This window comes from Gymnoscopelus microlampas, assembly GCF_963454915.1.
Source record: "Gymnoscopelus microlampas genome assembly, chromosome: 14".
In the NCBI taxonomy this organism is placed as follows: Eukaryota; Metazoa; Chordata; class Actinopteri; order Myctophiformes; family Myctophidae; genus Gymnoscopelus; species Gymnoscopelus microlampas.
The window spans coordinates 16,217,691-16,229,923 of NC_139951.1; the positions used below are offsets into that span (position 1 = coordinate 16,217,691).

General features: G+C 50.6%; 1 protein-coding gene across 1 annotated transcript in view; it reads right to left on the minus strand.

The window, feature by feature from the left end:
- ryr2a (ryanodine receptor 2a (cardiac)) overlaps positions 1–12,233 on the minus strand; it is a gene marked incomplete at its 5' end in the record, with an annotated part of 278,974 nt that overhangs the window by 148,313 nt on the left and 118,428 nt on the right. The window contains 2 exons of the mRNA XM_084078200.1: positions 7,292–7,410; positions 8,959–9,054. Coding sequence (XP_083934326.1) covers positions 7,292–7,410; positions 8,959–9,054 — 215 coding nt within the window. The remainder of the gene's footprint in view (positions 1–7,291; positions 7,411–8,958; positions 9,055–12,233) is intronic.

Genomic DNA, 12,233 nt, shown 5'->3' on the forward strand with positions numbered 1-12,233 from the left:
TGTTGGCTCACTGGAAAGACTCTGCTACACCAGTGGGTCTCAAAGTGGGGTCATGGTTCCTTTAGGGGGTTCCAAATGGTCCCTAACGGGTGTGTAACTTTGAGTTAGCGGTCCATTTGGTTGGAGTTATGGGGGTCCTTGAAATTAAAAAGTTTGAGAACTAGAGGTTACGAATGTAACCCCGGTTTTAGTAGGTTTGGAGTTTACTACTCACTATGGGATATCAGCGCCCCCAGGCGATGTACAGAGCAACACACACGCTCCCGATGCCAATTCACTGATTGGCTTAGGGTATGTCACGAGTCCGGAAGACCCGGGAGTACAAAAGCTCCACGTGACATAGGCTCTTCCTCTTAACATTCACCTCTCTGCATGCCAAATGCGCACAGAAAGGGGTGTCTGGTGAGTAGTAAACTCCAAACCTACTAAAACCGGGGTTACATTCGTAACCTCTAGTTTTACCACGGTTTTCCGTTTACTACTCACTATGGGATTCATAAACCCCCCTTGAGGTAATGAGCCACACAACCCTGACAGGCCCGCACGCCCCTCAGCCCCTAGGTCCCGCTCACACGGACGTGACCTACGGCCCCACGGGCGCCCCCAACCCACCGGGCTGGGGCGCGGGATAGATAATAAAGACTAGGCCCTGACAGGCTCCAGAGTCCGCCTATTTACTAACAGGCAGACACAGGCCTGCCTCATAACTCAATATGAGGAACAGGGCCCCATCTCCTGGGAGCCAGCCCAGCTGGTCTCATGGAAACCCCAGAGGAAGTCGAGAGATAGGGAGAAAAGCCCCAAGCCTACTCCCTTCCCTTCACTGGCCTGGAGGCATCTGCTACGCCTAGGACCGCGCGCGCCAAGGACGCCGCCGCCACGTCCAGGCTGTAAAAGGCCGCAAAAGTCGAAGGAGACGACCAATTTGCCGCTGCACAGATCTCCTGGATCGAAGCTCCCTTGTAGAGAGCCCAGGACGTAGCCATGCCTCTAGTAGAGTGGGCCCTCAGACCCCCCGGGACTGGGGCCCCACTGCTGACATAAGCTAGCTTAATGGCATCTCGGATCCATCTAGAAAGCGTCGTCTTAGTGACCGCCTTCCTCTGAACCCACACGCCAAAAGAGACAAAGAGTTGCGTCGATGAACGATTGGCCGCTGTCCTCTGACAATAGAGCTTCAGGGCTCTCACTGGACAGAGACAATGCAACCGCTTATCCTCCGCCGAAACGAAGGGAGGCGGATGAAAAGCCACCAACTCAACCGGGTCTGGGGCCACCACCCCGGTCTTTGTAACGAACGTCAGGTTGGGTTTAAGCAAAACCCTTCTGTCGTTGTTCAGGAACTTCATGCACTCCGGACTCACCGAGAGTGCGTGCATGTCGCTGACCCGTTTAGCCGTAGACAGGGCCACCAAGAGGACCGTTTTGAGACTGACGATCCTCAAATCAGCAGACTCAAAAGGCTCGAACGGGGGACGGCACAGTGCATCCAGCACCACCGTCAGATCCCAGACTGGGAACAGTGGCCTGTTAACCGGTCTAGCTCTCCTGGCGCCGCAACCGGCGCACTAAGGGATGCTGGCCCACCGTCTTGCCATCGAACGCCTCGTGGCAAGCCGAAATGGCCGCTAAATACACCTTTACTGCTGAGAAGGATAAATCCCGGGCTAACCTTTTTTGTAGAAAGTGAGAATGCTACACACCGAGGCCTGGAAAGCCATCACCACCGGTGACTGCTCCAGACACCAAGATGCGAACATATTCCATCTAACATCATAAGCATTCCTCGTGGACACGGCCCTCGCGCCCTGAATGGTAGCCACCACGTCAGCGGGGGGGCCACACGAGCTCAAACTTGCCCTCTTCACGGGCCAACCCACAGGTCTAGGTCCTGAGGGCGTCCGTGGGACACCTCGTCCCCTCCCTGCCGCAGCAGGTCCACGAGGACAGGGAGGGCCAGAGGCACGTCTGAAGGAGCGGAGTTATCTCCGAACTCCACGTGCCCCACGCTGGGACCACCAGCAACACCGACAAACCCAGGAGTCTGATCCTCTCCAACGTAGGAAGGATCAACTCCATTGGCGGGAAGGCATAAAGCAGTTCGCTCGGCCAACTGTGTGCCAAGGCGTCCATGCCCATGGAGCGGTCCCCTGCCTTCCCTGAGAAAAAACGAGAACACTTCGCGTTCTCTTCGGAAGCAAACAAATCGATCTGGGGGCGGCCGAACCTACACCAGATTTGGTCCGCCACTTTCGGATCGAAAACCACTCTCCGTAACGGAGACCGCCTCTGGACAGCAGGTCCGCTCCGCGGTTCTGGAGGCCCGGCACATGAGACGCCTGTATGGATGCGAGTCGTGAGTCGCACCATAGCGTCATCTGCGTGCTAGACCGTCCAACACGAAATCACAGCTCCTATACTGACCCCCTGGGACAGAAAGGTTGCTCGTGACCATGGTCTGAGTGCCTCCATGCACCATGGAGACACCGTCACTGAGCGACGACCTGAGGTGGGCGGGATCCGAAGAGCCCTCAGCCACCTCTGAGCAGGTCCCATGTAGAGCCTGCCTTAGCGGATTAAGTGAGTGGCCGAAGCCAGAAGACCCACCGCTTAAATGCATCGTTTGTAAGTAACTTGACGCCCCTGGCGGAAAGACCTCACAAAGCCAAAACGCTGTCTATCCTCTCCTTGGATAGGCGTGCCCTGAGCGTGTTCGAGTCCAGCGAGATCCCCAAGAAGGTGGCCCGCTGGGACGGAATCAGAACGCTCATCTGGGCGTTGATTGTGAAACCCAGTGACGTCAGGTGGGAGATGGCCACGGTCGTGTGCCGCGCCACCTCCCCCTCCGAGCCCGCGGCTATTAACCAGACGTCGATGTAGGTCGACAGACGGATTCCCTGTCTCCGTAGTGGAGCAATGGCCGCATTGGTACACTTTACGAACACCCGCGGGCTCAACGACATACCAAAAGGGAGAACCATGTACACGTACACTTCCCCTTTGTAGCCGAAGTGCAGGAAATTTCTGTGTGGAGGCCAGATTGGAACGTGGAGGCAAGCAACCTAGAGGTCGATGCCCGTCCACCAGTGCCCCTGACGTACCGTTCGCAACGGCTTCACGGTCGTCAACATTGAAAAGGAACCCATTAGGCACTTGTTGAGGCCCTTCAGATTCAGAGAGGGCCGTACGCCCCCCCCCCCTTTTTCTTCTCATCAGAAAAAAGTTTTGAACAGAAAACCCCAGTTGGTTCTGATTCGTAGATATTTCTCTGATGACGCCCTTGCTCAGGAGAGAGGCCTCCTCTCTCAGAGTCAAGGCTGCTTCTATCTTCCGCATGAGAGAGAAACACTCGTCAGACATAGGAAGTAACACAAGGCATATGGAAAAACACACCAGTGCAACCACAATGTGTTGTTGTTGTTGTTCAGGGGAGCTGATCAGTACAACCACAGTGTGTTACTGCTGTACTGAGCTTAACCAGTAAAAAACACAGTGCAACGCTGATGTACTGGGAAAGTAAACAGATTCGGATTGCAACCCTCCCAAAAGCTGCTCACCGAGCGAGCGAGTCGGGAGGGGGCGCCGCTGTTATCAGTCCCGTGGACAACGTGCCCGTTTCCACTGGGACCGATGACGTCGCCACGCGGTCCAGTGGACTCGTACTGTGGCGTCCGCTAGTGTCTACCATGCTGTGAAACAGGCCTGACAGGCACAACGGCTCATGTCATCGACCCGGGGACCCCCTGGGACCCCTAGCGTCGTGACCTCCTGACCGGGACTGGATAATGTGCTTGCGTATTTTAGGACATTGTTAATGGAACAAAATAAAGCCCAGAGACAGTATAAACAACATAAACAGTTTCAACATACTCTTATGAAAAACCCTTTATGTGTGTCTCAAAGCACAATGTGCTCATAGGAGGTCATCGACCCGGGGACCCCCTGGGACCCCTAGCGTCGTGACCTCCTGGCCGGGGCCGGACAATGTGCTTGTGTATTTTAGGACATTTTTAATGGACCAAAATAAAGCACATAGACAGTGAAAGCAACATAAACAGTTTTAACATACTCTTATGAAAAACCCTTTATGTGTGTCTCAAAGCCCAATGGGCTCATAGGAGGTCATCGACCCGGGGACCCCCTGGGACCCCTAGCGTCGTGACCTCCTGACCGGGACAGGATAATGTGCTTGTGTATTTTAGGACATTGTTAATGGAACAAAATAAAGCACAGAGACAGTATAAACAGCATAAACAGTTTTAACATACTCTTATGGAAAACAATTTATGTGTGTCTCAAAGCACCCGATGAACCGGAGCCTCCATCGTGGTAGTGCAGACAAAGGGCTAACTAGCTTAGCTTGTAAGCTCAGCCTAGCCTAGTCTAGCCTAGCTACAGGTCGCTTTAAGCCTTTAGCTGCTACCTGAAGCTGTTTGGCTAACCAAGAGCTATGGCCACCGCAGCGTTGTTTTTAGGGGGGGGCTGGCTAAGCGCTGCACCAAAACAACACTGCTCTTTAACTGTGTCGATGTTAGTGAGGCTAGTTAGCCGCTACGTGAAACAACAGCAGCCAGACTGGAGGCTATGCTAACCTAGCAGGTACCATAGCTGGTGACGGCTAACTCACCAGGAATGAGGAGACGTTGACATCCGTTTCCATGGAAACAGGTGACGTCGACACCTAATCCACCGTTAGGGACAGTGAAGGGAAGTAGCGCTGGTCCTGACGGTAAGCGCGTGGGGGTCACGTGACTGAGTACGGAAGCATCCCACGCTGCTCCCTTGGTGTTTACAAAGTCCGTCGCCATCTTATCTAGGCCCCTTGGCCTGGCTGGAGGAGGCGACGGAGCCGCCTTCCCTGAAGGAAGCGCTCTGTCGCCCCCCAGAGGCTGGCGTGACACGGTACTCAACCGATTGTAAACACAGCGGGTCACTGGGTCCGACCCTTGACCCGGCGGCCATTTGTGAACCCTCCGTCCCACAGTGACGCTCTGGTGCCCCCTAGTGGACAGAGGGTACAAACCGGCGTGGCCGGGCTACCTAGTTTAGCCTTTAGCTTAGCCTAGCTTAGCTTATTCTAGCTACAGGTAGCACTTAGCTTTCAGCTGACCAGCTAGTAAGGTTTACATTACATTACCTGCATTTTATTCAAGCATGTCTACAATGTATCCCAGCAGCGTTTGGAAAGTCGCCAAGGGACAGTCCAAGCGCTTTGGGCTTATAAGGGGGGGTTATCAACACGGGGACCACCTAGTGATCCCAATGAGTCGATGCCCCCCGACAGATTGTAAACACAGCGGGTCACTGGGTCCGACCCTTGACCCGGCGGCCATTTGTGAACCCTCCGTCCCACAGTGACGCTCTGGCGCCCCCTAGTGGACAGAGGGTACAAACCGGCGTGGCCGGGCTACCTAGTTTAGCTTTAGCTTAGCCTAGTTTAGCCTTTAGCTTAGCCTAGCTTAGCTTATTCTAGCTACAGGTAGCACTTAGCTTTCAGCTGACCAGCTAGTAAGGTTTACATAACATTACCTGCATTTTATTCAAGCATGTCTACAATGTATCCCAGCAGCGTTTGGAAAGTCGCCAAGGGACAGTCCAAGCGCTTTGGGCTTATAAGGGGGGGTTATCAACACGGGGACCACCTAGTGATCCCAATGAGTCGATGCCCCCCGACAGTTGTTGAAAACAGGCAGAGAAGTATCCCATTAGTGTCCATCATGCTGTCAAGTCAGGCCTGACAGGCACAATGGGCACAATGGGCTTATTAGAGGAGGCCATCAACGCCCGGGGACCCCCTGGGACCCCTAGCGTCGTGACCTCCTGACCGGGGCTGGATATTGTGCTTGTGTATTTTGGGAATTTTTAATTAAACAAAATAAAGCACAGAGACAGTGGAAACAGCATAAACAGTTCAACATACTCTTATGAAAACGTTTTATGTGTCTCAAAGCACCCGATGAATCTTTCCGCGGTTGCTCTTCATCCAGGAGCTCTCACGCTGGATGTCGGCGTATAGTCTCGTCCTTCGTGGTACAGACGCCGGCCAGAGGAGGCTAACGAGCTGGTGTTGTCCTAGCGAGCAAGCTAAGCTAGAACAGCGCTGCTAACAACCTGTTGCTTAGTGAGGCTAGCCATTCGTTGAAAACCAGCCGCCACAGGATCGAGGATCTCTTCCTCGGTTGAGGCCTCACCGTTGTCTCGTCTAGTCCAGCCGACCAGGGTCCTAGCCCTGACAAGCCGAGCGTTGAGTTGAGGAACGGTGAACATCGCGCAGTTCGGGCACGCATCTGGCTCGCCCGGGTGGGTCCCGGCGCAGAACGCGTGATCGACCCCCCAGCAGTGGATGCAGACGCGGTGGGGGTCGTCTGCGGCGACGAGGAGGTCGCTTTCCGCGAACCCGCCACTCCTCGGTGGTTCCATCTTGGCCCTCGGTCTGGGAAAACAACAGGCTAAAGGCCTAGCTAGTAGCCTAGCTCCTAGCGTTAGCCTAGCAACTCGGTTAGCTTACATAGCCGCTAACCGGCGTTTTTTCAAAACAGACCAAGAATGAATGAAAACACTTAGAAGATAATTCAGGAACATTTTTATATAAGTCTCGGGAGATGACTTATAAGTAGCAAGATTTTTCCCGTGGGGAATACTCCTTATTCCCGCTTTGGGTTACGTTGAAAAAATCTTTATACTTAACTGTTGTGTGTGATAGCTGTCTGCGCATTCGCATGCAGAGTGGTGAAAAGAGGAAGAGCCTATGTCACGTGGAGCTTTTGTACTCCCGGGTCTTCCGGACTCGTGACATACCCTAAGCCAATCAGTGAATTGGCATCGGGAGCGTGTGTGTTGCTCTGTACATCGCCTGGGGGCGCTGATATCCCATAGTGAGTAGTAAACGGAAAACCGTGGTAAAACCACTATGTTACACTATGGAACAGAGCCTTCATTAGTATCATTGGTAACACCTGTGAAGGAAGTAAGGGGCCCAATTTCTTTCCAATATGGCAGCTGTGCATAGAGCCTAGAGCTGTTCCTTGTTTTTTTAAATGTTAACAGATACACAGTTGTCGCTTGTGATAGGGAACAATAATGTCTTCATATTTCTGCTGCTTGCTGCAATTATTTGGAGCAAACTGCTATTTTTCCTTTTCCAGTGGTTGAAGAATGAAATAATTGGCGCACCTCATTGGATATTTGCTGTCTGTACCTTTCATGAAGGTGGAGGTTAGGAAAGAAGGAACAAACAAACAGACAGACAGACAGGAGAGAATGAAATAAAGAATAATGAATTGCTTCTTACCTTGTGGTTGCGTCCATGCTTGTCCAGCAGAGAGATAATGGATTTAATGTGTCCCTCTTTGATGATGTTCAGAGCCTCAGGACTCTCCACCAACACACAGTGAAGTACCTCTAGTATACCTGAGATGACAGTTTAAAAGCCACCATTAGTCATTAGTCATCATTATTTAATGTGAGAGAAAGACCCTGACATCCACCAGAGAGCGGCCCATCAGAATGCTACAGTATGAAGCGGTTGACTTTTTACATCACTAGAAAACAAGTGAGTGAGCCACGAAGAGCAAGTGCCCGCTTCTATTTATATTATACACCGTATACATACAGTAATACATACATAGACACATAGACATATACTGTATATACACAGACACACACATATACGCACTGTATATATATATACAGTAGTCTTTGGAAAGTGCATGACTCAACAAAAGAGGTGTCTACAACACCATCTATCACCACCTCTCTGTCGCTCGCTGTGTGTGCGTGCGTGCGTACGTGTGCCTCTCTCTTCAAGCACCACCTTTCGACATCTTGATGATTAACTATTTATACACAATGTACCGTATATAAGAGAAAGTGAGAGACTACGGCCAAATGTGGGCAAAAGAAAAACAGCCGTGATAAGGTGTGTGTGTGTGTGTGTGTGTGTGTGTGTGTGTGTGTGAGCGAGAGAAAGGGGGTGATCTCTCTAAAAAAGTAAAGTGCACTTAAGCCAATGACGCACATGGAGATTAGAGTACACAGCTAATGTTAACAAACAAATCAGCACTAAACTAAAATACATCTTCCTTTTCTCAAACACACACACACGCACACACTCTCCTGGCCTGTCTGCAGCTGTCCCACTGCGCCATGTGCTGAAATGTTCCCATCTCCCAGTGAGATTGAGGAGCACAGTGGCACTGATATGATAAGGAGCCCCACTGCAGCCCAGTGTGAGTATCCATCACCGATAATAACCAGCAGCCGCTGCTGCAGAACGCCAGCGCTCTGGATACATGTAGGCGTCATACAGTACAGGACCCCATGTGTCATTGTATACCACTTGATTGATGGACGCGATGACCAATGGTGATGTAGTGACGGACGAGGTCATAAAACAACATTGCCGTTTGTGGTTGGCTGCTGATGGGTGGTACTACCGTCCCACAGTTTCAGCTGCCAAGACAAACTGTTCAGTGCCGACATAAAAGGTAGGCAGGGAACCGTGGTCAGAGTCAGCCAATGAATGTAGTGAATTTCCTCGACAGTTTACCATGCAGGAGTCCAAGGAAGGTTTGATATGCATTAGTCACCATGGACCAACATTTTAATGTCTCTGGAACCCCAATCTACACTATATACAATCCTCAGGGCTCATTTAACCCAGAGAGTGTACACACGTACGGGTCCATTTGTTTGATCTCGAAGTCACATACCCATAAGAGTCCAATTGGTTCCTAACTATCAATCATTTAGCAGGGGACCCCCTGGAACCTCCCCCCCCCCTCAATGAGCCCTCAAATTGAGAACCATTCTATACCACTTCACACTGTAACACCCGATTTAGTTCTCTTCAGAGATTGACTGATCAAATATTTATAGTACAAACACAACGGGAGGAATGATAAATTGATGGCTGACCGCTATGAGTTGAGTGCTTAAACAAAAGGTAAGTTGTCCTACCAGAAGAGGCCTCCAGACTCTCCAATCGGCTGATCAGCCAATCCAACGAGCCAGAAAACTGGGCACAGTTCTTCCTGTTACCCCTTATCAGTGCAGCTAGGAGAGGAGAGGAGAGGAGAGGAGAGGAACATTATTAACATCAAATAGACATTACTTTGACAGACTTCAAGTTTCAAGGTTTCTTTATTGTTACATCTTGTGTACAGGAACATAAGAGTAAAAGTAAAAGGCAATGCTGTGGCTTCCTCTTCAGCAAGAGATCAGCATTCAAGAAACACTATTCTGTGGAAACCTAGTTATTCATAGAAGGATGATCCGATGCCTACCGATATGTCTAGGGACATCTAGACTCAATGTAGTGGCTAGAATAGCGCAGAAAACTTATATTGATAACAAACCTATTGCTTTAAAAAACTGGATTCTCCATTATGAAGGAACGCCCTAATGTCTTTGCATTGGTTCTGTTTTAATTAATCAGAGCTACTATAGGGGGTCCGCCAAATCTGTGTGTGATATGAATATATATCAATATCAATGACAATATTCCATGATTTTTCAAAGCTACTGTACTACTGCCGTTTTTGCTGGCAAGGGGACGGTAGACGGATGAATTAATTAATTAATTAAATCCGTGGCAGTGAAAGAGTTAAGCTACGAGTATCAAATATTATTCTGTACAGTATATCGTCTCTCTCTCTCTCTCTCTCTCTCTCTCTATCTCTCAGGGGCAGACGCCAGATGAATGCAGCCAACAGATGCTGTTAGCTTGGCTGTGGCAGCGCCCGGTGGGAACCACAGGATACCAACCTGTGTTGTCTGTGTCCTCCGTTAACACACAATGTGCATACTGAACAGTGTGTGCGTGTGTCCGTTCATTTGTGCGTGTGTGTGTGTGTGCGTATGTGTGTGTTCATTTGTGCGTGCGTGCGTGTGCACTCACTGGGGGTATTTGTTGATCCATCACACAGCACATGCCAACAAGCGTATTTCTGTGTTGCTCTGTGTGTAACTTTGTGTTTGTGTGTGTCTTGAGGGTCTGTTGTATTCACCAGAGACAAGGCACTGTTAGCCTGCCTTGCCAACCGGCAGTCACAAGAATGTTCACATTCATTTAAGTTGGCTGTGACCAAAAATGCCAACAAACAGACGTCACAACGACATGAAATTGTATTTTGACTTTTGAGCATTTAATGTTGTCGTTGTTACTTGGCTGGGTGCGTCTTTAATTAACAGGTACATGTTTGTGTTACGTGTTTTAGTCAATCAAGAGGTCAATCAATCAATTAAAACACAAGGTACACATGTGTGTGCTTGCCCATGTGTGCAATTTTGCTTCTCCATCAGCATGGTGTGTCTGATATACTTACTGCATGTTGATGTGGGTGTGTGTGTGTGTGTGTGTGTGTGTGTGTGTGTGTGTGTGTGTGTGTGTGTGTCTGTGCAGTACGTTCTACTGTATGTGCAGGGGTGTGTGCTTACTGGACTTGTATGTTCACTCATCTCTCTATCGCGTGTGTGCAAGAGTGTGCATGAGTGTGTGTGTGTGTGTGTGTGTGTGTGTGTGTGTGTGTGTGTGTGTGTGTGTGTGTGTTGTTCTCCACGGATCGCCACCTTGCCGTGGTGGAGAGCCTTGTGTGTTCCAATGAACCTAAGAGCGATGCCGTCGGGAGCTTTAGCTCCCGGTAGGGTCACCCATGGCGGTAAGGTCGAGGGGGAGGTTCCAGACGAAGTGCGATCCAAAGACCTCAACGGCGGAAGTGGCGGAGGATGATGTAAGTCACAACGGCACTGAAGGCGGATGAAGGCTGCAACAGAGGGTGGTCTCCAGTCGTCATGGATTCCATGCCATTGGATTCAGGCCCCTTTCTGCCAAGGACCGTGTGGTGGCTGCAGGCGCATCAGTCTCCCCACGTTAAAAGACATCACGCGCAGGCGTCCTCCCGAAGGGAACCTACCCATTCACATCCTGGACAAAGAAAAAGTCCTGTGGCGTTCAGGAAGTGGTAACGGGGACAGGACAGTGAAGTCTCGGAGTTCCTAGTCACAACCTGGCACACAGGCGGTGGGTGTCTGATTCAGTCGCTAAGCTCTTGGACTGAGGCAGAAAGAGCTTCTCGGCAGCTGCACCCATGACTGAGCAGCCCCTATTCAGGGTCCACTCTGCTCACCCCAGTAGGGGAGGGGGTTAGAAAAGGTACCCCAAACATAGCCTGCCTCACACAATCCTGTCTGGAATACCGCATCCAGAGGGATCACCATTACGCGGTCAGAAAAACAAAAAACAATTACGTATCGGAGCCTGGAATGTGCGGACCCTCACGGACAACCAAGCCAGTGATAGACCTGAAAGGCGAACTGCCATCATCTCCAGAGAGCTAAGGAGGTTCCAGATCGACATCGCAGCGCTCTCCGAGACCCGACTGGCGGATGAAGGGCAGCTGAAGGAGGAAAAAGGCGGATATACTTTCTTTTGGAAAGGAAAGCCTGCAGATGAGCCACGAATCCATGGTGTGGGTTTTGCTATTAAGAACTGCCTCATTAACCACCTCCATGAACTCCCTGTGGGCATCAACGAGCGCCTAATGACCATACGTCTGATGCTTGCCAGCAGTCAGATGGCCACTGTTATTAGTGCCTACGCCCCAACGCTTGATGCACAGGATGAAGTAAAGGAGGCCTTCTATGCTGACCTGGACAAAATTCTATCCGAAGTCCCTAAGGAGGACAAGTTAATCCTACTTGGAGATTTCAATGCCAGAGTGGGACGAAACCACCACCTATGGAGGGGCACGCTGGGGAGAGAAGGGGTCGGAAACACAAACTCCAATGGAATACTACTGCTAACCAAGTGCTCAGAGCACAACCTGATCATTACCAACACACTTTTCCGTCAGAAAACCAAGTTCAAAACATCATGGATGCATCCTCGCTCCAAACTATGGCATCTCATTGATTACGTCATTGTCCGCTCCAAAGACCACCGTGATGTCCTTAACACCAGAGCAATGACCAGCGCAGACGACTGCTGGACTGACCACCGCCTCATTCGCTCCATCATGTCCATCCGCTTAATGCGGAAAAGGAGGATGCAGAAAAGACAGAGCCGGCCAAAGCTTAACATCGAGCTGTTGTGTGACACCACCTACCAGCAACAGCTGCAGGATGCTCTTAGCGCAGCCTTGCCCAAACAGTACCCAGAGGATACTGAAACACATTGGGGCACACTTTCCACTGCCATCATGAACTCCTGCAAAAACACCCTCGGTCTCAAAAAG